The 25,087-nt window shown below is 39.1% G+C and overlaps 1 protein-coding gene across 1 annotated transcript in view; it reads right to left on the bottom strand.

Moving 5' to 3' along the window:
* The window catches only part of ncanb (neurocan b), a 141,449-nt gene that overhangs the window by 65,105 nt on the left and 51,257 nt on the right, over positions 1-25,087 (bottom strand). The window contains exon 10 of the mRNA XM_040052746.1: positions 12,233-12,349. Coding sequence (XP_039908680.1) covers positions 12,233-12,349 — 117 coding nt within the window. The remainder of the gene's footprint in view (positions 1-12,232; positions 12,350-25,087) is intronic.

Raw genomic sequence — 25,087 nt, 5'->3', positions numbered from 1 at the left:
CCTCCCTCCATCCAACACAACGCACACATACTCACTGAGCTAAATCAAACGCATATCAGCCACATACATGCATATTCATTCAATTTCTATGCATATTCGGCACTCCAGCTGACAAGTGAATTACAAAGAGTGGCAGAAAAGATGAGTCAACTCAAGGTGGTGGTGAGTGTGTATGTGTGAGCTGGTGAGAGAGTGAAAAAGAGATAAAAAGAGAGAGGTGAATCCTGGCAACTTGGCCAGGAGCTCATTAATCTGCAGATGTGTTCACACCAAAGAGATACGGCGTGCTGCACTCACATGTATTCACACATGGACGCACGCACATTATGAGCCCTGTAGCTCATTCTTATTCAACTCTGCAGCCAGTGTGTCCTTTGTTTCTCATTGTCCTGAGGAGGTTTGAGAGGAGGGAGTGTCCATGGTGATTGAAAACTGAGAAATTATCACCATCACCTATCTCATATCTTCTGTGAACAGAGTTTGCCTACACTCCAGTACCCCTCTGCAGATGCTTGGGGTTTTTTTTTATTAATGTTTTTTTTGTGGCGTTTTTTTGAATGTGTCTAATGGATGCACCACCAACTGAGTCAGCTGCAGGCGCAGCAGTGTCAATCAGTACTACAGGTTTTTTTTGGCATTCTTGGTGGTGTTGGGGTAAGAGTATGCATGGTAGTGGCAGCGGGGGTACAGCCAATCATAATGCTGATTGAGGAATCCAGTGATGTGGACGAATTAATGAGGCATGGGGTACTGGCTGAGCCAGCCAATCATAGCCCTTTAAGAACTCGTCAGCTGCTGACAAACTGTGAAAAACTGCCGGTCATCAATCACACCAAAAGAGACGTTCTCTGCCATTCGCACACTTGCCATCACATGGTAGCTCATGGATTGTTCATTTTGAGTCACAATGCAATGAGTCATTTGTTGTTATACCACCTTCAAACCAAAAGAATTCACCAAAAAAAGTCTTATTTTAACCACAAAATGCATCACCACCCCATATTTTTCAGCAAAGATTGCTCTTAAAAGCATCTTGTTTGAGTTAAAAAACGTCTGATTAAAAAAAATCCAGGATCATTAAAGACCAGGACTGTATTTTCCCATGGTTGAGTTTGTCAGAGTTGTTGGTGGCATATGAATGACCTTTTCTTAATATCACTTTTTCCTACCTGGTGGTGATTGTCCTACTATTGCAGGAAAAATAGAAGCAAAGAAAAAGCACTAGAAACTCTATAACATATGGGCCTAACCTCTAGAACTAGAAGGATTTGGAGCCAAACACATAAATCCATTGCATCATTAATGATGGAATGAATGAGATGTCCTGAGGGGAGCAGCACGGCAGCTCCTGCTCCTTCCATCTATCTTCCTATATGTAACCTAACAACTCACCTAGGATCTATCGATCTGCACATTTCTTTCTTACTTTTTTACACTTCTGATTATAACTCTTTGCTTTACTGCATAAATCACCTCTAGCTCTAAGAATACCAACTTCAGCTTCACACTTTGTTAATCTTGAGAGAATCTGCTGACAAATATCTGAACAGCCTGTGTGTATCTGCCATAGAACATCCACCATGTTCAGCTACAGTCTGTGCTTTCCACTTTCACAATCGTCTTTGACCTCACCGCTTAGATGTATGGACCTTTAGTGAAGTGGGTATGGGCCGCTGATATGAATAGCCTCAACCTCATGAATCTTTCAGGCTCAATCATATGAGCTGATGTGAAAGTAGTTGGCCCTAGAGGATGAATTAGTTAATACATCAACCAGTGGAGGCATTTCTAATGCCCTCTTTAAACAAGAGTTGTGCATTAGCTCTTCTTATAGTCTTGAGTACATATTAGTTTAACATAAGACAGGTACAAACAGGTGTGTGTGTGGGGGGGGAGGTCATATCTGTGTGGAGAAAAAATGGACATAAAAAGGAGAATACATTTTGCACACGCCCTTGTGAGTATATTTGGCAATTCGAGTATGCAGGTGAGTGAGCGTGTGAGCTTGAATAAGTTTCATTTTATGCATGAGTACAGAGACATTTCGGTATGAATAATTGTATTGGCCTTTGACAGAAAAATACTGAACAAGAGAGGGAGAAAAAAAGGCATGGAGCCACAGAGAGAGGTGGGGGGAGAGGTTCGGGGTTGCGAGAGAGTGAGGAAGTGTGGCAGGAAATGAAATGTGTTATTTGGGAGAACTGGAGGTGGTAGTGTGGGGTGGAGGGTTTGTGTTCACCCCAATCTCTGCACTGCAGCGCGATTTCAATGCAGCCCTACACTGCAGGCTTTGCCAAAGAGCGATGTTCTGGAGGGGTCAAGGAAGGGAGGAAGGATGAAGGAAAAATGATGGTCTGAGCAGAAGAGAGGGAAGAAATGGGTGCAAAAGAACGGCAGAAGGAGAAGGAAAATACAGGAAATGGCAACTAGGAAAGAAAATAAGGAGATGGAGCGTGAAAGAGCGGCAAATGAGGTGAAGACATGAAGATGCGGTCAAAGTGAAAAATGTAAGAAATAGAAAAAACATATTTGATAAACGGTAAAGAGCAAGCAAGGGAGAGAGGGAGGAACTGGGGGAAATAACTCCGATCTAATCACCATGATTGGGAAAGTTGGAAGAGCAGAGTGTGTGGTAAGGTGCAAATTAAAAAAAAAAAAAAAAAAAAAAAAGAGTGCTTCCTGTCAAGCAGAAAACCAACCTGAGGACTCTGCTATGTGCAAACATACTGCAAAAGATGTCGCTTTTCAATTTCTTTTGCTGAAATTGACCAGGGAGTTCTTTAAACCACCTGTAAGTCTGAGCAAATGTGCTCTGTTAAATTGAAAAGGAACTGGATAGATGTTTATGCCTATTAGACGTGGTGTTGTTTTTGACTGATTTACTTGAGAAATTTTTGGAAAGCTGAGAAGAAATGAGCAAGGCTGATTAAGGATAAGAAATAAGACGAGTTTATGAGGCATGTGAAATTGGTCAAGTGACCCAAGAGGCAGAAAGAGGAAATCACAAGTCCAAGAGGAGTTTTGAAACATGAAACACATTTATTTGTTCCACCAGATGACATAAGAAACAATTCTGGCTAGCTCTCTCCACAGACAGATCCCAACACCAGTTCAAACACAACACAAGTCAATCCCATCAATGACAACAACTGACACTAAGTGGGCCTCTGCTTAAATACTACTGGATGTGTACTATAAGCAGATTCAAAGAGACTTCTTACATAAAACCCTTTCCTAAATTATTTAAAATCTCCATCCACATTAACAAACCACCATTGCCCAATAAATACAAATAAACAGCAATCAATAAATACATAAAGTTGTAATTAAAAGTTTACATCAGACTGAATCTATGGACATTAATGATAAATGTCCCTTAGCAAGGGAAAACTTAACCAGACACTTTTGATGAAATCCACAGCTGGATGGTTGAAACTTGGACACAGTTGGGTGTTCCAACAGGATGATGAGCCCAAGCACATTGCAAATGGTTTTGGATTGCATAAAGCGGCCTAATGTTAAGCTTCTGGAATGGCCTTCCTACACCCCCAACCTCAACCCTACTGAAACTTTGTGGACTATGCTTAAGAGCTTGGTCCTCGTCAGGTAACCAATTTAAATGAACCCAACTAATTCAGTAGGGAATTCAGAATCCATTCAGAACTATACCAGACGCGTGTTGATGACTATCAAAAGGTGAGGTGGCTGGCTGAGGTGCAACTTGCTAACCAAATATTAGTGGGAGTGTATGCATTCTTTTGACCCTGTCTGGATTAGAGAAAATCCTAAATAAATTAAAACTTGTGCATTTCTAATTTTTTAAAGTCATTAAAGATGTATGCTGTGATATAATTTTACCCTGGAAAAAGAACAGTTTAAAGAAATCATTAAAAGCCCAGACTCACCATGACATTAATGCCCATAATAAATATACATAAAGCTTTGACTCCAATTGTACATCTAACCAGTAAAACCAAAGACCCTGCTACCTAAAACCCACTTGATGTTGTCCTCCCAGAATTAATAAAAGGTTGCAACCAAAGAACTATTTTGCCTGAACACCCTGGGAGTTAAGTTTCTTCAGTAGATGAATTAAAATATACAGCCTTTACTGGCTTATGTTAGCATAAGCTTTTTTATTCAGCCGGCATCTAGCAAACAATAAATCATACTGTCACGGTCCTGGGTCAGTGACCCAGTGTTTTGAGTTTCTTGTGCCTCTGAGTTTTCTGTATTATGTTCTTAGTTCTCGTTGTTGTCCTAGCTTGTTCTTTAGTGTAGTGTCTTAGTTTGGTGTTCTTGTATTCTGTTTAGTTCTCTGAGTATTTAGTAGCTGCCCTCTGTGTTTCTTAGTTGCTGTCTCCCCTAGTCTAGTTTGCATCTTTGCTAATTCCTGTTTTACTTTGAAGGTCTGTGTCTCATGTGAGTGTATCCTACTTTGCTCCGTTGTCTCGTCAGTTCTGATTTCTCCCAGCTGTGCTCTCCTTCTGTGTCTCATTCCCCTCGTTACTTCCCATTGTATTTAAACCCTGTGTTTCTCTGAGTCAGTGTCGTGTCGTCCCTCATGCTGTGTGTGAGTCTCCCCGTGTCTTCTGGTATGTGTTATAATTAGCTTTTCCCAGTTCAGTTTTGTATTGCTTGTGTTCTATTTTCCAGCAATAAAGCTGTGCTTTTGAGTTCAAGTTCTGTCCCCGTGAGTTTGCGTTTGGGTCCAATCCCTGCCTGCCACACAGCGTTTCATGACACATACAATATGTTTTACAGTCAAGTGGAACAACCCTGCCCCGTATCACTCCCGTGATAATGTGACAATTCAACAAACAAACAATACATGTATTTTAATACACAGTGTGTGAGTCTTATTTACCAATATTCTATTACTGTATGTGGCAATTATAGTCGTCAGTTTCGATGATCAGTATTTGTGTAGCAGTTACTCAGATCATTAGTTGCAGTTTATGAGAATGGGAGCTTGTCCTTACAAGGCAACTGTGACCATGTCAGTTCGGCCAAACTGTTGAACTTTATGAAGCAGCACAGGTACTATTATCTCCTCCAATTCATCATGCAAATGACAGAGAAAGTGGAGGAGGGGAATCCACACCAGGCCATGAGAAAGATGGACAGAGATGAAGTGAGACAGGGGTTAAAACACAGGAAGTGAGAATAGGATGACCAGAGTAATTTCCCACTTTTAACACCACCATTTACCTTCTTCACTCTATAACACACGCTGAATATGAAATCCAAAAATCACAGTTCATTTACTAGCTTTTAGCTTTGATTTTCTCTCAGACTTGTATGTGTTGCCAGTAATAACAGTGTGTTGTTGTTAATCTAGATGCATATGAGTGATTTACAGCCTGAAATTGCTTACCTGCCTGCTCCCTTTTTTGTCCTGATTGACGGACTGATGGCGTGATTGAGATCTTCTGGCAAAGCAAATAGCAGTTGACCTGAAATAATTTGCATAATTCCTGGTCTGCCTAGAATCACTGTGATTTGTTGGCCAGTCTTTAGAAATAGATGGAGATAGGTTAATGCATTTCCTTCTCGACAAACCACATTTGAACTAAACAGAAAAGGCTGCTTCTGTCAGAAAGAGTTGGATTTTGGTTTTATACTACAAATAAAGACAAACAACGGTCCTAATCTTGGAGGAATCTATTAAATTTGTGATTTATTGCTCTGGTTGCAGATTCTAAATCAAAAGAACTACAAATGTTGCACCATTATAACCCTGTTGGTGTTGCATGGCAGGAGTTTTTTGTTTGTTTGTTTGTTTTTTAAATATACTGTATACAGACTGCAGAGTACATTTGATTAGAAGCCACAGGATCCTGAACTCTGACTTCTCATCCATGTTGATTTAAATTGAACACAACAACTGAATAAAATAAACCTGCTGGATTTGCCAGAATGTGCGATACAGGCAGGAAGTACTGAAGAATGAAGTGTATGGCTGCTGCCATTTTCAAGGTCATGAACAAACAAAATCACTAACTAAAATGTAATCGTGGTGTTTTATGTGATGAATGTGGGAGCATTCTTTTTACAAAACATAGGAGTACAGGAAAGATACCACACAAAACTACAAAAAACCCACGAGTGACACTGTGAACATACACGGACAAAAAAATAGTATGAGATAAAACTAAACATGTACTTGATTTTGCTGTATGAATTTATGTGCATAAGGCTGCTTTTCCCTCTCCAGTTAGAATGAAATGGGCATAAATATATTAGTTTGCAGTGCAGTTAATACTTAATAGACCTTTTAACAGAATGGATGGCAATGAACACATTGTGTCACATGGGCAAAACTCTCCAAAAGCACCAGAGCATTTGACACCATGAACAACTGCTACATATGGCTGTGGATATTCATAGAAGCTGCACCATTAATGTAAAACATTTGTAGCGCTCGCACTTTAAAAGATCTCATAAAGCACTTAATACTTGATGATAAAATGAAAGGATAGTAATCACTAAAACTAGGAAACTGCGTGTGCATGTCATGTATGTCCATGACTTGCACAAATTCTCACTACTACCTAATTCTTTTATAGAAACTGGATGATTTGTGGACTATCATATGCATCTGGTTTCAGGTTTTGCATTTAAACTGTTGGTTAATAGTATTACACGTGTATTGTTGAAAAATTAACACTGAGAAAAGTTAATGATCTAGTTTACTTCATGCATTTAAGTGTCATTGTAAAGTGGAGACACTCTCAAGTTGATTATGAGAGTCCAGTCAAGTAAAGTCAGACCAGAGAGGTGTACTAATACTAGTTTCGTAGAGGAAGGATTTCACAAAATTTTTAAACCCCATTGACTTGTATCACAGTTGTGATTATTAACTTTCTCTGTTAAGCAGAGCTTCGTGCTTCTGGCTCTGTGCACGCTCACATAAAAATGGGCCATTGGTGGGTCACATGACATTTCTTCCACACAAAATAATCTCTGTGAGTGCTGCTTATTCCAAGCAGAGACATTATCAGATGATGATGATAAAAATCTATAAAGCCCATAAAAAAAATCTAAAAGTAAAATGTAACTGTCGCAAATAAGAGACGAGATTAATGCTTCAGAAAATCATTAATCTGGCGCTTTAGCGCACAGAGCAGTAAAATAAACAATTTCAATGCGAGTTAATCATTTTATTGCTGCGTGCGCTCTCAGCACTGCTGTCTGTTTCTATGCTGTTGGCTGCACATTAGACTTCTGAAACTTTAAACTGGATACGTTTGAACATTAAAGGTTACTGTCCCATAGCCCAATAAAGGAGACATGGAAATGTGTCAACAGATCAAAGTGAAATTACTTTCATTCACTGAACAGGTAATATTGGTGTGTGTTCTGTCTTCTAGTAGCTGCAATTCCAGCAGTGTAAAATAGACTTAGCAGCAGATTAGGATCAGTTATAATGGCATTTATACATTTTTGGCATCACTAAATTAATTTATGCACCTTCCTGTGATATTGTGGTGTGCACTTCATTTGGTGGTGGTTTTAGTAAGGTGTGGCTTAACAACTTCCACATATAAAACAGATCTGCCCAACAGAGAATCTATAATGCACTTAATGTAAAACATGCTGTAAATGAAATGTTAAAGTTACCACTATGACTTAGCCAGGTGAGAAAGGAGCCTCTTTCATGATACAAAAAAAAAAAACCCTCTGATTTTAAGCTTAGCATAGCTAAGACACTAATCTCACTTCATAGTACACCCCTCAGGTCTGTTCCATTAGGATTCAATCAGTGTTTACAGCTGGCAGATAAAGTTATAGTGTGTGTGAAATTTAGAGATTCTAGTATTAATAAATATAAGAAAGATTTTTAAACAAGATTTAATATTTATTATCATGGTTACTTAGGATACACTAATGCCTGGGGGCACTGCATCTGGTTTGTGTGTTTTTTCATAAAAAAGTAAATGGGGCTTTTATTAACCTCAGCTGTAGAAGGCTGGCAGATCTCTGTTTTGAAAAGTAGATGTACGAAGTCGATGCTTGTTGTGCTGCTGTGCTCTTGTTAAAGTTGTTTGGCTCACACAAACTTAAGTCCTTTCATTTTTTTAATTAAAAGCACCCAGCATTTCGCACCCACACATACCTATCATTTCTCAACAAGCCTTTTAGTCATCACTCAACAATAATCAGGGCTCTAGAGTGCGACCAATTTGGTCGCAAATGCGACCAAATTTTTCAGTGGTGCGACTAAAAAAAATATTTGGTTGCACCTGTGCGACCAACTGTTCGGGTAGCAAAAAAATAAATAATAATCTGCAGCAACCTTCCCTGTGGTCAACAACAGACACACATTATGTCCCTATCGTGGACTAAACCAATCAGAGATAGTAAGGGGCGGGACCTCTCTGATTGGCCGTGGTCCAGTTGAAAGTGCAGGTGGAAGTGGGAGGTGAGTAGCTTGAATAAAGCGATATCAATTCATTAAATCCTGAATCGAATTTTAAATATAATTGTGTTTTGCCAGAAACGCCAGATTCTCAGATTAAAGCTCACAAAACCATTTCAACAACAACCAAACAGCAAATGAGAGCAGGTACACGGACTCCACACAAAGACGTAAACACAGAACGGACCCGACGCATCAGAATCAACTTTGTCTTTCTCGGCTTTCTCACCCGACGGCCCGTAGACGGACACGCTGTCGGAGCTCAGCGATTCTGATGCGTCCGGTCCGCGCTGTGATTACGTCTTTTTGCGCTGATTCTGAGCTGCAGGTTTTGTCTCTCCAGCCAAAATCCACCGAGCCAGAAGCAAAAGAAGCAGCAAACTGCGCTTCACATTTGATCAATGTCGTCATGAATTTTGCTGTTTTGCTTCCACGACTATTAAAAACACACTTCATGCACAGCTAGCTCTCTCTCTCTATCTCTCTCTGTACTCCAAGAACAGTTTCCCGTCTCCAATCTCTGTTTTCTGTATTATTCATTCGCTTATTACCCACCAGTCTACCGCTGTTTACAGCGCTGTGGCTGCTGTCTTTTTCTTTTCTTTTTCTTTTTTTCACTTAAATGACCTCGGACAAGAAAGCCTATTTTTTCTGTTGTTCAATACTGAAGAAATTTAAACTTTATATGCAGAACATTGTAGAATATTTTTAAGGTTATCTGCTATAAAAAGCCAGACCAGGAAAATCTCCTTCATGTTTTTCTGTGTTTTATTCTCAGTTACTTTCACACAAAGGCATCTGCTGTGATGTTCACAATTCTGATGAAGTCAGTACTGATAAATGATCAGAATTATAATATTTCTGACTGTCTGAGGCTAAGTTGAATCGAATCGGGACTTTGAAAACCAGAATCGAATGGATTATAGAAATCAGTGATGATACCCAGCCCTAGTGAGCAGCCTAGGCACGACAGAAGTGGATGTAGCTGTAATAGGAAAAGAACTATTGCTAACTTTTCTGTTAAGTTAAGGCCTGATCCTTCTGAAATTCATAGCCAGTGCTCTGACACGGTGTCATCAATCTTTGAATGCTGAAAAAGCACAGTGTATCCAGAAAAACACATTATATCAATTATTATAAAATTTGTGTGCGCCTAACTTTTGTGCCGGTACGCCCATGGCAAAAAGTTAGTCTAGAGCCCTGATAATTAAGTGTGCTGTATAGTGGACTGCGTTAGTTATTAGGTTTGTAATGCATCTCAGAATGTGCTTCTTTTTTCTAGTTTTCAATTAGCCCCCAGTGTATAAATAGTCCTGCCCTCTTTGTCAGGCTTTCTGTGAATGTACCTGTTGTGTCCTACCTTTCACAAGCTCTTGTTTGTCCCCACTCAAGTTGCATTTGTTTGGATAGCATTTAAAAGCTTTCTGTTAACTGTCAACTTTGCCTCCTTACCTTAACGTTGCAATCCACACACTTCATTTTTACAACAAGAATGATTAAAGATAATCACTTCAACAAGCCCTTCAACTATTTTATTTGTGCAGTAAATGTTTATTAAATTATTCTGTATCTCCAACTCATTCCAGCTGTGGGATATGGATAATATAATTAATCACTGTGTATCAACACATGGCCATCAAACTTAGAGGCTTTGATGTGCCTCATCAACCACTTTTTCTATTGCAGCATTCTAAAAATTGGTTCTCATGATCAGTGGGATACCACAACTTCAAACAAGATTGTTAATGTCTTTAGATTTATTACTGCCCATATGTCTTACTGACAGCCTTCTGTGGGTTTAGATAAAGTTAGAGCCCTGAATAGAAGTTAGAGTGGAGTTGGAAGATAATTTTTACACTGTCACACCTCCATAAATACTAACTACAAACTCACAGAGGAAACAAAAAGCATGAAGACACCAGTTCTTTAAAATGCTTTTCGCCAAAGAATTCCCAAAAGTTCCAGAGACGGTCCCTAAGGATGACATTGCATCATTTTGCCTAAATAATCACCTTGTATGGAGCAGGGGCAATGGGTGGAATACTGGTTTATTGGATTTTATGGCTATAATAGGATTGTATTGGCTGTCTAAAATCAATTTGAACCAGAAGAAAAAAGATGGAAGCTCTTCAATAAGCTGTCCATCAGTGACTGATTAAGGACACTGAGGCTACACATGTGAAATGAAACACTGTTATTAAAGCTGACTTTCTACTCCCTCTTCAAAATAGCACATATTTAAATTGTAGTCAAGCATGTTCTGTTATAGGTAGCTAACCTTTTTTGCCTTTAGCGGTAAGTAATAGCAAAACACATCAGATATGCAGCTGTTCTAATTGCCATCACAGCAATTTAGTTACATTGGGAAATAACAACTTCAAAGAAAAGAAAGCCAAAGAGAGACACAGAAATGAAGAAATAAGTAAATAACCAATATTTTGTGACTTTTTAGTGCTTTTCTGCCCAAACATTTTAGCTAAAATATCACAATTTATTCTAGCTGCTTCTATAAACCATCAAGCTTTATGCAGCCTTAACCAAATCCAATGGCTAAAAATCATTACAAAGTGCATTCGTGGCTGTTATACATTCATTTGGCATCAATTTTCATTGATCCAACAGAGTGTTGATTGATCTTCAATGACATTCATGCACAGGCATGCCTAAATGTTATATAATAGGTACTTTTGAGTCAAAGCATTAAAAGGCATTGAATAATCAGAGCCAGGTCAATATATTCACCCCTGATCTGTGACTCCTTTCCATAAAGGTTGATCATTAAAACCACAGCGTGGCCGAATGTCTTTGCATGGATGACTGTGAAAAACTGAAAAAGACCATCAGACCATAGACATCAGACCATGGACGACGGAACCACAACTGGAGATGTTTGTAATTCATCTGTTGGAGCTGTTACAGCAAGGACAACACAAAAACAGGACATGGCTTGATATGCACATACTGCAACATCGTGTAACTCTTGTGCACAAGCTAACATTTACTGTAGTCTTCCCACAGAAATTTGGCCAGGACCCAGAATCAATGTCAGACTGAATGCTGTCAACAACTTTGCATCAAAGGTGATGTGTTTAAGCTCAGTCAAAGTCTTCCACTGAGTGTTTCTCAGTTTTTAAAGTGCCATTCAAAGTAGTAAAGTCACTTTGATATTTTCTACTACTGCCACATCTTCCTTTTCTTTCCTGTATTTTCCCTCATCCACTGCGGCGTGCACCGCTTCGACAATACTTTAATCAGCTGCTCCACTGCTCAGTGAGCTCAGAGCTCCTCTGTGGCCTATATGTCCTTGTGTCACACACACAGCCTCATTCACCTAAATCACTGCACTGCCATTTTCTGACAGACACATTCTCACATCACATAGCTGAGTGGAAACATGAGCTGCCCACTGCTCTCAGGGCAGAAGGTGAAAACACACACACACACACTCACACACAGTTGAGGCACATACTCTATACTTCATCTTGAACAGCCTCTGGCACAAACGACCGACTTGCAGCATATGGAGATTCCATGTTCATTTTCAGTCAGGGAGCTTGACCCAGGCCTCCTGGACCTGACAGTGAAGCCGCTGAGACTGTAATCAGTTATTCAAACACATAATATGGAAACAAGGCCCACAGAGGCAATCTGCCATTTCCTCGTGAAGTCACCTCACAGTAGACTGCATATGTTAAATGTTAAGTCAGAATATGCCTGTCATTATTTCCCCCTATGCTTCAGGGACACAGCAGTTTGCAGCTGCTGACCTCTGAGGTTCCCTCACTCATACCTGACCTGGCAGTGACTCACCGATCTCACAGCTCTCTCCAGAGAACCCCTGAGGACAGTAGCAACTGTAACCATCCCCTTCCTGCAGGCAGCTTCCACCATGGAGGCAAGGATTGGTCTGGCATGGATTACTCTCCACTGTCAGGAAAGAAAACAAGACGAGGGAGAAGTTAACTGAATTTATCAGGTATATTTCTATAGATAGAGAGTATAATAAAAGTGTCTTCACAAACTATAACAGGCAATGTGCCCGCATTATGCCTCTGTCATTACCCTTACTGAGCTCATTTTTGGCTCCTCTCTGGCAGGGATAGAAGAAGAGCATAGGCAGACAGTATGTCTCAGACTCTATGACTTTCAACAAGGTGACAGATTGGCTGTTGTTGTGTCTGTCATGCCCCTATTTATCATGAATGATAGTAAAATGGGGCACACCAGAAGGACAGCATGCTAAGTTGACTGTCCCACATCTCAGGTCTTACTGATGAGACAAGGTCCTCATAAATTAGCTGATCATACTCCAGTCACCCATACTGATGCAGGAACCTATTTCTATGGCCCATTAGTGAGTTGCAGAGAAGGTAATAAACGCATTTTACGTTGGTGGGCTATAACTCTGTGCCTTTTCATGGGAAATGTTTTGGCAGATGAATGGTGGAGATTGAGATTAACTTGTAATTATTGAACTTATATTTTAGTATGGGACAGAGGGAGGAGAAAATTTGACAAGGACAGTTAGAGCACAGAATGATCATCAGGATTTTTTATTCTGTGTGCAAAGGACTGTAGGGAACTGCCTAGATTAAGTGTCTTTTTATTATCCAATCCTGATAGGATTGCAGGCCCTGACACAATCTGTCAGGGCATCTAATACACTGCATCTTCTCCATAATAACACCCAGGCTCACTTAATGATGTATGAGCATAGAGATGCTGTGCACAACACAGAGTACACTTGGTCTAAAAGTGTGGGAACACTTGCATTGGTGGGTGCGTTACTGTCTTTATACATGTGCACATCTGGAAGCATATGTGTGTGAATATCTGGATGTTTCTCTGACCCTGACTCATTGCATGCACACGAGATATAATGTGGCCGCGTGTTCAATTTTCTGTGAAACATGGTGATAAACTCCTGCTGTTGCAGAGGGGCTGCTGTTGATACAGCGGGCAGGGGCAATGATGGAAATGCTGGCTTTGAAAATACATAAAAGTGATTCGCCGAATGAGAAAAACCATTAGAGACAGGCTCATTTCTTAATTCAGCAGCGGGGAGGAAAAAGCAACAGTGTACGTGATTTGAAAACATACATTGCTTAAAGGTTAATGACGTGCTGATGGAAATGGGGAAATCTCTAAGTACTAGTAGTGTATGACAAAGTGAAAACACACTTAGGATATGGTCAATTTGAAGGCTTGGTTGGGTTTGAAAATGTCGGGTAAAGAAAAAATTGCGGAAATGAAGGAAAGAGGTGAAGGACAGACACCTTCTGAGTTGTTATCTGTCTATCAATTCATCCACCATGGCTAAAGGTAAATTGGTAATGTGGTTAGCCGCCATAAATACCAGTGCACATGTAACACACATGCATTTAGCTTCAAAGCGAGTGACTTGAAAGTCAATAATGTTTCATACTTCAAATAAAAAAAAATAAAAAAGGAGAAATGCATAGAATTATTTTTAATGGAAAATTAGGGATAAATAATCAGCGATGAATAGTAGTGACGATAATGTTTTTTTATTTCAGCTCGGCACAGATTCTATTGAACTTTATTCTCTTGACCGCTCTTGAATAGAGAGAAGTCATAGTGCCTCAAAGCTAATATTAACTTAACCCAATTCCAATTAAGTTAGGATGTTTTGTAAAATTTAAACAGAATGCAATGATTTGCAAATCTTAGAAATCCACATTTAATTTAAAAAAATGTAATTCATTGTAAAATGTACTTTTTTTACATTTTACATTGTATAATATAAATAAAACCATTAACTGGAATTGGGGGCGAAGCAAATGTCCTTCGCAATGTTGTTGTGCAGTGTTTGAAGGTATCAGTATCAGCGAGATACCCTTATGGTATGCACTTCAAATATAAAAGAGCTAATAATTGTCTAATTCCCCATAAAAAGTATCGTCTGCTCGTATTAAAACCAAATTTATATGCTAAGGTAGAGATCAACCTGGCTGAAGCAAGACTTCAAGTATACAACTTTATATTAGAGCACCAACAATTTACTGGTTGGCCCATATTGGCTATATGTTGTTAGTAAATGCCTTTCAGTATCAGCATCTATAATTGCTGATAAAGCAAAAATTAAAAAAGTAAAGAAGAGACAAGACACATCCTTAAACTATTGTTAGTGCTGATGTTCCATAGTTTGAAGGTAGAGACTTTCTGCAGTTTCCCTGTTGGTAACACAGTTTGGAACGCCTCAAAAAACAACGACTAGCTGATCCCAGCAGAGATTGGCCGAGTATTAATGGAAAAATAAACATGCAAGACAAATGTTAGGGAAATCTGTTTATGTTTCATATGTTTGAAAGAAAAAAAGACAGTCTAATATGTTGGAGTTTTAAATATCTATATGGCTTCTTCGACAAACCTCTACATGTTATCTTTTAAATGTTTACATTTAAGTTGCAATGAAATAAACCAATGGTCTCTTTCCCACTTAAATAAACTGCTTGAGTCACACTTACTCAAACTTTACCACATACTGCCAAAGATAGGTCTAACATTTGATTATCTCTGTCAGTTTTCGGGCATTCAATCAGTTACACAAATGTCTCAAGTCTTGACTGGTGCAGTAGAAAAGGCAGCGATGCACACAAAGTAACTGGCAGCTGAGGACCAGGTTATCAGTGAAAAAGGCTTCAGAACCCAAAAGGCAAACTCCTTATGACTATACCCCCATTCAGTCAAACCACAGAGAGTATCACTATAGCTTTGGCTTGTGGTGCTGTTGGAATTAATGTCGCACAAGGCTCTTCTTTGCAATCGTGAAAAATTAGAGTGACAGATCTTCAAAAGTAATCCATAAGCTCTTTAAGATATCAGTGAATGGCATTGCCAGCTGATAGGAAAAATTAGAGCAAAGCTTGTGTGTGGCAGCTGTGTTTATTCATGTATATGGGAATGTATGCATTTATGCCTTAAAAACCTCATAAATGAATTCCTATTGGTTCAATTTTTGCCACAAAAGAAATGATTTCTTGCTATAATTAAAGTAGTTCTAGCAAAATTGCCTTAATAATGAGTTTAAAAGGACTTTTCCTCTACCAGCAGTGATAAATGGTGGCAGTGCAGTCTATGGTAATACACAGACAAGGAGCTGAGCTGTAGCAGAATAGAACATTGATCCAATCTGCAGACAATTAGTAACGACTTATTACACACAAATGAGACCGTGTTCTTCACCATCTGTCCACAAACAATAGCCTGCAGACTTGGTGCTGAAATCATAGGTATGGATTGTGTGAGTACAGGAAAGTTTCAGTACACATCAAGGTTCTGCTTGAATGTTTAAGAAGACACAAAGCCAGCCCATTGCATCTAGTACACTGTTAAAAAAAACATCTTAAAAAAACAGTAATATTCTGGCAGCTGGGGCGCCAAAATACTATCGTAAAATAACAGAAAATAACTTCCTCATGAAAATACAGTTATTTTCAGTAATGAAAATAGAGTTTGTTGCGCTAATTTCACATGGGATTCTGCCTTTTCCAAGTGCTTTTAGACATCAAATTAGGAACATTTTAACGTGATCAAACAATGAAATTACCTATAAACAAGGTCAATGAATGTGGCAATATGAATCATAATACGTAAATGTACAGAAATATACAGTTAACAGTTGGTTTAAATAATAATGGATTGCATGCCCTGGGACAGACTGACAGAGGCGAGGTTGCCATATCACACCATCGGCCCCTCTGGCCATCACCAGTAGGTGAAGAGTCTTGACCACGGACACAATACCGAGAGTGTCCGAGCCGGGGCTCGAACCGGCAACCTTCTGATCACAAGGCAAACTGCCAACTCTTGAGCCGCAATTGCCCTAAATAGCAATGATAATAATACTTATGTGATGTAACACAAGCTTATAGGAATCATGTTATATACTTTTCCACACACTCATCCCCCCTCCCTTTCCAAACGCCTTCGACGCTTATTCCCCTCCGATGCTGACGGTGGATCAAGGAGACCAGCGCACAGGCTGCAGGCCCGGATGTACTGTCTAAATCGGCTGTCTCTCACCCTTTACCCACCCCTGCTTGCTTGTCATGTGTTTCTTTGGTGTATTAAAAGTTTTTTCATGTGCTATGTGCAGAGGTGTTTTTTTCTGTTCTCAAACTGATCACCCTGTTGGAGCTCAGTCTGGGGGGAGTTATTTTTTTCTCCTTATCTTTCCTCATGTGGTGCATTTTCCATTGTTATACCTCTCTGACCTGTCTTCCCCATGTGATGTTTTGTGTAATGTATGTATGGTCGGAGGGTAAGATGGCGCCGCCATTGCGTGCAATAGGTCAGCAGCTTTATGAAATTTCCCCTTGTGGGACTAATAAAGGTATATCAAATCAAATCAAATCCATAGCATTACATTTGAATTCAACAGTTCAATCTTTCAAATAACGGACAGATATTTGTGAAATTTCCCCTTGTGGGACTAATAAAGGTATATCAATATATCAATATATCAATAAAATTATGTTTTATTGCATTACAGTGATTTAACGTTAATTTACATTTGAAATGTGAAATCACAGTCTATTTACCTAACTTTAATGATATTCTAGAAGAACAGAACAAAACTGTAAAATGCAGTAAAATACTTTTATATTAGGATTTTTTCCTACAGTACAGCCATACCCGCGACCTTGTGGTTGTTAGTTCACATTCATTGGCCGATGCTTAGCGTCATGTTATTATGTGTCCCAACATCCAATGGCATGTCACATTGTTTTCATGGCCACACCCTCACCCCAGGTGCAGAGGCCTATTTCTGTTCAGGAATGTTGTGAATACTTTAAGATTTATATTAATTGCAATTCCTACCTCTACATTTATTTTTTTAAATATATAATTAGCACAGCGTGGCCATGCAATGTTTTATATGTTTTGTTTGTTTTTATTCCTATTAATTATATTTTCACTTGTTACCTCTGAATGATTGAATCAGACCTAGATGACATGAAATTTTCAGCAAAATTATAATTCAAATACTCCTTAAATTATTGATTATTCTCATTAATTTTTGATCATTTTATATATTTTTCCATAGTATTACATTTGAATTTAACAGATCATTCTCTCACATAACAGACAAATATTTGTGAAATTATGATACATTTCTGAATGTATTTTTACAATCTAAATATGCATATGTACAAAAAAAATATATTTAAAAAAGAAGTAAATTGTGTTTTACTATATTTACAGTGATGATATGTTATTTTACCTTTGACATGTAAAATCACAGTCTACTTATGTAAATTTAATGATATTCTAGAAAGACAGTACAAAACTGTAAAATATACAGTAAGATACTTTGACATTACTATTTTTTGGAACAGTGTACTTGTGGGCATGTCTGTACACGTATATTAACTGCGGTTATTATATAATTGGAAAACAGTTTTTAAAAAGTATGAGAGGGAGGAGATAAAGCCCCTGGTCCGTGACACAGATGGGAGGAGAAGATAGAAATTCACATTTATTAAAGAGAAGCACAAGTGTGAGAAAATGCCAACTAGAGAGGGACAGAAAGCCACAGAGAGAACTGTCATACATTTCTTCCTCTCTTAATGCTGCTAGCTTATGATTAATTACACACTGGTCTTTAAATAGGTCGCTCCTTCTATCCTTTCTGTGTGTCTTTCTCCTTCTGTGCCGAAGACCGAAGAAGAAAGATAGGAGGCTAGAGTACGAAAAAAGACAAGGGGAAAGATAGAGAAACTTGTCCCTGACATAGACACACGGAAATAGGCAGATATAGCAAAAGAGAGACATTTTCAGCCTTGCAGGGTTTCAACTTCCAGGGCTAAGGTCTGCGGTGTGACACAAATTCATACTCACAAAACAGATAATGTAAAGTCTTCATCCCTGACAATGAGCAGATATTGCAACATCTCTTCATTCCTCTGCAGAGTTTTATGAAATATGTTCTGCTGGGTGACATTTTACTGCTCCATTGGGTCATCTTTAGTTTTTTTCTAAGCCTCTCAAGAGAGAGATTATCTTAGCGTTGTGGCATATTTGGGAAGCTACTCCTCGATGTGTGCTCGTACACACACAGGATTTAGAATGGACCATAAAAGAGGATTGCACTTGGGGAAATGTCTCAAGTCCTATGAAGTCTGAGGCTGAGTGGTTAGCAAATTCATCTGAATGGAAGCCTGCTGAAAAGGTTGTGCTGACAGAAACACTGAAGTCTGCATGAATAAATGTGTGACACGCACACCCACATGTGGCAAAACTGCACACATATGCACTTACATTTGCTGTATATACACCTGCTTATCACCCACCATTTAGCTGTGCTTGGACTCAGTGAACCTTGTAATAGCTTTGCTGAGACACAGATCATACCTCAGCCTGTTCAAGTGTTCCCCCTCTCTGAGCGTGATAAGCCATCACCTAGGCCCAAGAAAGAGCTGGCCCATAAAACTTTAATGCTACAATACATTCCGAAAAGGTACCGAAGCACACAGAAATGTTAGAGCCAGATGAATGCCAGGGCTAAACTGCAAAGTATGGGCTTCACTAGAGTTGTTGTCATCACTGTGGCAGCTCATCTGTGTGTGCAGTGTGAAATATTTATATAGTCACTTGTTCAATGGCCACCGTGAACATCTATTTTATCACAAGTTCATTTTTTGTATATGAAAGTGGCAACATCTGTGCTGTATAACTCCAAGAATTCCCCACACTTGGGGAGACTAGAATTTAAAATAGAGTAAAATACGCAAAAAACTAGAAATGTTGAAACAATGCTGCGGACACGCAAGAAGAAGAGGGCAAAACGTGACTTCCTGGGGATGTTTCAGAAACGATGTGCACGTCAAAAAATTAAAAACAATGTTTTTAATTTTTAGGTGCAGACTTGCTGAACTTCATAGTCACACCTTTTATGGTATACAGACACACAGGAAATGAGAAAGCAATGAAAGCCCATTTAACTTTTAGGGATCTCACACCTAAGTTCTAATCATTCTTATCTTCTCCTTAATACTTCTAGTGTTTGCACAGCTCAGCAATGAGTACTAGGCCAGATTGTATAAAACTAGAAGTGCTCTTTAAGATAATTAGGTGCGGCATGACTTTCCATGATGAAAAATACACCCATTGTAAAAAGTTGGCTCTACTGTATGCTCTGCCAAAGTCTACGGTTCAGTCAATAATCCGTATGACCTATATGACTTCAAATTTCCATCTCGCCTCTGACAGGAATGACATAGAGACTCACATGTCTGAACATTAGCCATGTATCAGTGTCCCCTGGGCAGGAAAGTCACTCAGTGCAGATCAGCCACAATTACTGCCACTGCAAGCTGAATACACACTGGGGAAATATAAAACCGCTTTGTGTTGAAATATAGATAACACGTCTCTCTAGCACAGAGATGCAGACCCCAATGCAATCTTAGATTACTTCAAAGTGATTGATTTACAGAGGTGAGCTACACAAAGGTGGAAAGGGAAGGTAAGAAAGTGGAAAAGGGCAGAAGAAGAGATAGAGTGAGACAGAGGTTAAGTTTACTTGTGGGTAGTGCAGCTCTCGCCTCTTACTGATGTCGGTGCCCCAACCGTCAATTTAATGCACCCAAGAGCTGTCGGTCTGCAGTCTGGAGCATTACACTAAACTTCTCAGGCCTACAAGTTAAGGGATCATGTACACAACAGCCAGTCTCAACTCCCTGGGAAAAAGCTGCTTCCTGCTCTCCCTTTACCAGTCTAAAGCAGTGGTACACAAGATACGTGTGAAGACTGGTAGCCTTTTAGAAGAAAATTAAATATGGTTTAACTGAATGCAATTCATTCCATCCATCCATCCATCCTCTTGTATTTATCCAGTTAAGGGTCATTAGGGAGCTGGAGGCTATCACAACTGTGGTTTTCAGGTTTTAAAAATAATCTTTGTGCTTCCTCTTTCTTGGTGAAATGCTATATAATTGCAATATTTTCACTTCCTATTGGTTACTCTATTAAAACAAGTGGGGATTTAAAAATATAATCTCATGGTTTTAACGAAAAGTCGGTTGCATCTGTGCTACAAACTGAACAATGTAAATTTTGCACTTTACTCTTGCCAGCTACCAAGCTATTGCATACAACTATTTTCAGAACATTCCCTGGTAGACCTGTTCTGATCCTATGTACTTGTGTGATTTTACCACTGACCCCAAGGTCAAATACCAATTTTGTTTTCAAATGGCCTGACTTTTGAGTGGAGGATCATTGGTGGTAAAAAATGCTGGATCTCCAGCTATGACTCAGAAACCAAACAGCAGTTTTTGCTTCAAAATTCTACTTTTTTCAAAACTTAGAGTGATGTGTCAAGTCAAGGGCTGGGACCAGGACCATTCTTCGCTATTTTTTCAACTTTCCAGATGTTGTGCGCCTCCAATTTGTCCCTCGGTGAGATTATCAAAACTGACTTCTTGTGTAACATCCTGTGGCCTTTGATGGGGAATATTCAGCAGAAAACACCTGACCTGCTGCATATACCATCATTTTTTGATCATACCAACAACTTCGGCTTAGTGTCTACCTGGGAGGCAAATGCCCCAGTGCATCCCACACGGAGAGGCGAAGGTGATAAACAGAAGACATTTCAGTGTACAGAACAGATTCAGTGTAATACACCATAAATGGTGCAAGGCAATATAGCAGGACTGCCAGTGGTAAACCTAACAACAGAAGCTGCTTAGTAAGCTGCTTGAACATACACAAAAAAAATGACCTTGAAGGGATAATCAGCTAAATGTTAATTATGGATAGTTGCATATGCAACTATGGACGTGCAATTTTCAGCTACTGAATGGTTTGTTTTGTAACACCAGGCAACGTCTAGTGTTGTTATCCATATGACCTCCAGGTACGGGCCAAAATGTGGTTGTTGTGGACGTTTTTTCAATGGCAAACTTCGACTCATTATAGAGATTGTTTTTATACTGCTTCTGAAGGCTCTGTAGTCCCATGTGTCCAAAGAGTGGAGGGCATGTTTCCTGTACACAAAAAGTTGTGTGTGAAGGAATGCAGTGATCAGCGGACATCTCCAAGATTTTGTGGGCTCTTAAGCTAAAACAAAAGTGAGCAGCTGCATGGTGGATTTCGACCAGATATGTCCCCAGCTTCTCACAGACAGTTTGCAAAATGTGCACATCAACAAAGACTGTCGAGCAGATAGTCCAGTTCGTACATACACTTGTATAAACTCCATCGCAACTTCTCTGTCCTGCTGCCGATCACAACAACATTGACTTCCTCTTTCAAAGCTCTTCACAATAAAACAGGGTACTCATAAAAAATAATCATATATAGTGCAAAAGCTCTTTTAAACTTAGTAAACACATTGTACTCCTTCTAAAAGGAATTTCAAAAAGTTTTTCTAAATACTAAATACTATTATTATTTTACATTTTAACATGGATCTCAATGTTTTTAATCTTTCAACACATTTTAATAAAGTTTTAGCCTGGTTACAAACAATTAAGTTGATTTATTCAACAAATAAATAAACCAATTAAGGAAAAACAAGAAAATGTAAAATAAGCACAAAAAAATACATGTGCTGAATAAATAAATTGGCCAACACGTAATAAATTGTTTTTGTTTATAAATAATCTGTTCTTTTGTGTTATTTTTCAAACAATAATGTTGATATTTATAAATAACAAAATCCAATTAAAAAAAAGATCTGTACATCTATCCAACAGCCAATGGGAAGGTAGCCAATGGGAAGTGGGAAGGTAAGAAAATAACGTTATCTTAGCTAAAGTTACATATTTCATTAGAATGAATTGATAGAGTTAGATTGTCTTGATGCATGCTCAATCATCCAGGTAAGTAAATCCCAAAAGGTTGAATCTGTTCATCTGGAGAAAGCGTTTTGGGACAGGGTTGGCTTATTTGAAATATCATCTTACCAACATCAAGATATCGTGTTTCGAGTTAAAATAATATTCACTGACGGACGTTATCGTCTTACCCCCGTTTCCCTGAAAGATACCATGAGGTTTTATATTAAAAAGTTTTACCCACACTAGACTTTTGCGGCAATGGTAGTAAGACAACAACTTCTATAACCTCATCCTCCTTCACAACGCTGTCAAATTACCTTTTTTATTATCAGTTTTATTGAGAAACCCCTAGGGGTGGAAATTACACAGTCTGCATTTAACTGGAAGACCAAGGGATAGCAATCAGGCAAATTCTGCAAAAAAAAAAAAAAGTCTAGGAGCAGCTGCCTCAGAAGTGTGTTCTCTATGATTTAATGTCATTATTGAACGGCTTGTAAATGTACATCTAAATCTGTTTTTTGTCTCTCAAAAGTCAAAGGTTTCAATTGTCAGTGTTAATCTATAAAACACCGGAAAGTTCTTTGTGCAAAGTCACATTGTCAATGTAGTGATAAAACTGATTAGGGTAGGTGACTGTAAAGGCCAAAAAACTACAAACAGTGTGAAGTCATTTGTAATTCTATCGATCAGTATCCTGACTACTGATCTCGCAGGAGCTGATTGGATGATCAGAACACCTGATGCGCTTCAAAAGCTGCAGACAGAAGCCTGCACCCTTTGGGAATGTGTTCACATCTTAGAGGCAAGGTTGTTCATGGAGCAGGTGTAGTGATGTGATTACTGCACTGAGTCTGACAAAATAGGATTTATGAGCTCTGCAGGGGAGGGAGAAGCTTTTTCTGTCCATCTGACCACATATGATGTCCTTTGTCTAGTTGCCGTTACACACCTGTGTGTGTCTGTGAGAGAGAGAGTGTGTCCAGAGGGGTGAAAGCAACACTGGATCTAAACTGTAGTTCTAGATGTCAAACACACTGCTCAGCCATTCCACAAGTAACCATTAACAGTCCTCCATTAATTATTAATAAGAATGCTTAAAGTTGCAATCAACACTGGATTACTCAAATGACTCCTACTACCTTGCCAATATATTAAACTGTTCCAAAGTATTATTTATTTAAATCGTACGGGGATCAATTTCAGTCATATTTCAATGGGGTAAGTTAACCCTGCTGGTGTATGTGACACAAAACAGACAGAGCTGTGGAGACGCATAAAGGAAAAAAGCCCAAATAAGATGTATTACCACATAAAAAATTAAAATGAAAAACAAGACCATATATATACACGAGTCAAAAGGTTGGACACACCTTCTCATTTAATGGTTTTTAAAGCCACGCTTTGCTTTGATTACTGCTTTGCACACTCTTGGCATTCTCTCGATGTGCTTCGTGAGGACGAGTTCCCACAGATGCTGAGCACTGAGGGCTCTTTTGCCTTCCCCCTGTGGTCCATCTCATCCTAAACCATCTCGACTGAGTTTAGGTCTGCTGACTGTGGAGGACAGGCCACCAGGGACAGCACTCCATGGCTCATTTACTTGGTCAAACAGCCTTTACGCAACCTGGAGGTGTGTTTGGGATCATTGTCTTGTTGAAAAATTAATGATGGTCCAACTAAATACAATCCGGATGGGATGTCACTGCAGGATGCTGTGGCCTTCAGTTTTGAATAGATCCCCATCAGTGTCACCAGCAAAGCACCCCCACACCATCACGTCTCCTCCTCCTCCACGCTTCGCAATGGGAACCATGCATGTAGAGACCATCCTTTTCTGCATCACACAAAGACACAGCGGGTGGAACCAAAGATCTCAAATCTGAACTCATCAGACCAAAGCACAGATTTCCACTGCTCTAATGTCCACTCCTTGTGTTTCTTGGCCCTAAAAAATTTCTTATGCTTGTTGCTTTTCCTTAGTCATAGTTTCTTAGCAGCTATTCGACCATAAAGGCCTGATTCGTGCAGTCTCCTCTGAACATTTGATGAAGAGATGTGTCTTCTACTGGAACTCTGTGTGGCATTTATCTGGGCTCTAATCTGAGTGCTGTTAACTTGCAATTTCTGAGGCTGGTGACACGGATGAATTTATCCTCAGCAGCAGAGGTGACTCTTGGTTTTCCTTTCCTGGGGCAGTCCTCATGTGAACCAGTTTCATCGTAGCACTTGATGGTTTTTGTGACTGCACTTGGGCACACATTCAAAGTTTTAGTAATTTTCTCGACTGACTGACCTTCAGTTCTTAAAGCAATGATGGACTGTTGTTTCTCTTTACTTAGCTGATTGGTTCTTACCACAATATGAATTCTAACAGTTGTCAAATAGGGCTCTCAACTGTGTACCAAACTGACTTCTGCACAACACAACCGATGGTCCCCACACCATTAAGAGTTCAAGAAATTCCACAAATGAACCCTGACAGGGCCCACCTGTGTAGTGGAAACTATTTCAGGTGATTACATCATGAAGCTCACTGAGAAAAGGCCAAGGGTTTGCAGCACTGTCAATAAACCAGCAAAGGGCTACTCTCAGGAATCTAAGATATAAAGCATATTTAGAGTTATTTATCAATTTTTCTTTGTGTAGATAGCAAGACAGCCCGAGAGTCCATTGCAATTTTATTTTCAAAATATAACACAAAAACAAACCCAAAACAAAAAGAGAAGCAAACAGGCTCAGATGCGTTACAGAAAAAACAATTAATTCAAACAAACTTGCACTTTCACAATACAAGAAAAAAATATATATATACAAAAAGCTGAAGTTGATGAAAGTTTACAAATCTAGTTTAGCC

Source organism: Simochromis diagramma, unplaced genomic scaffold (genome assembly GCF_900408965.1).
Source record: "Simochromis diagramma unplaced genomic scaffold, fSimDia1.1 OVJJ01000419.1, whole genome shotgun sequence".
NCBI classification, from domain to species: Eukaryota; Metazoa; Chordata; class Actinopteri; order Cichliformes; family Cichlidae; genus Simochromis; species Simochromis diagramma.
Note: the sequence above shows the minus strand (reverse complement) of the source record. Positions and strands in the feature narration are given on the sequence as shown.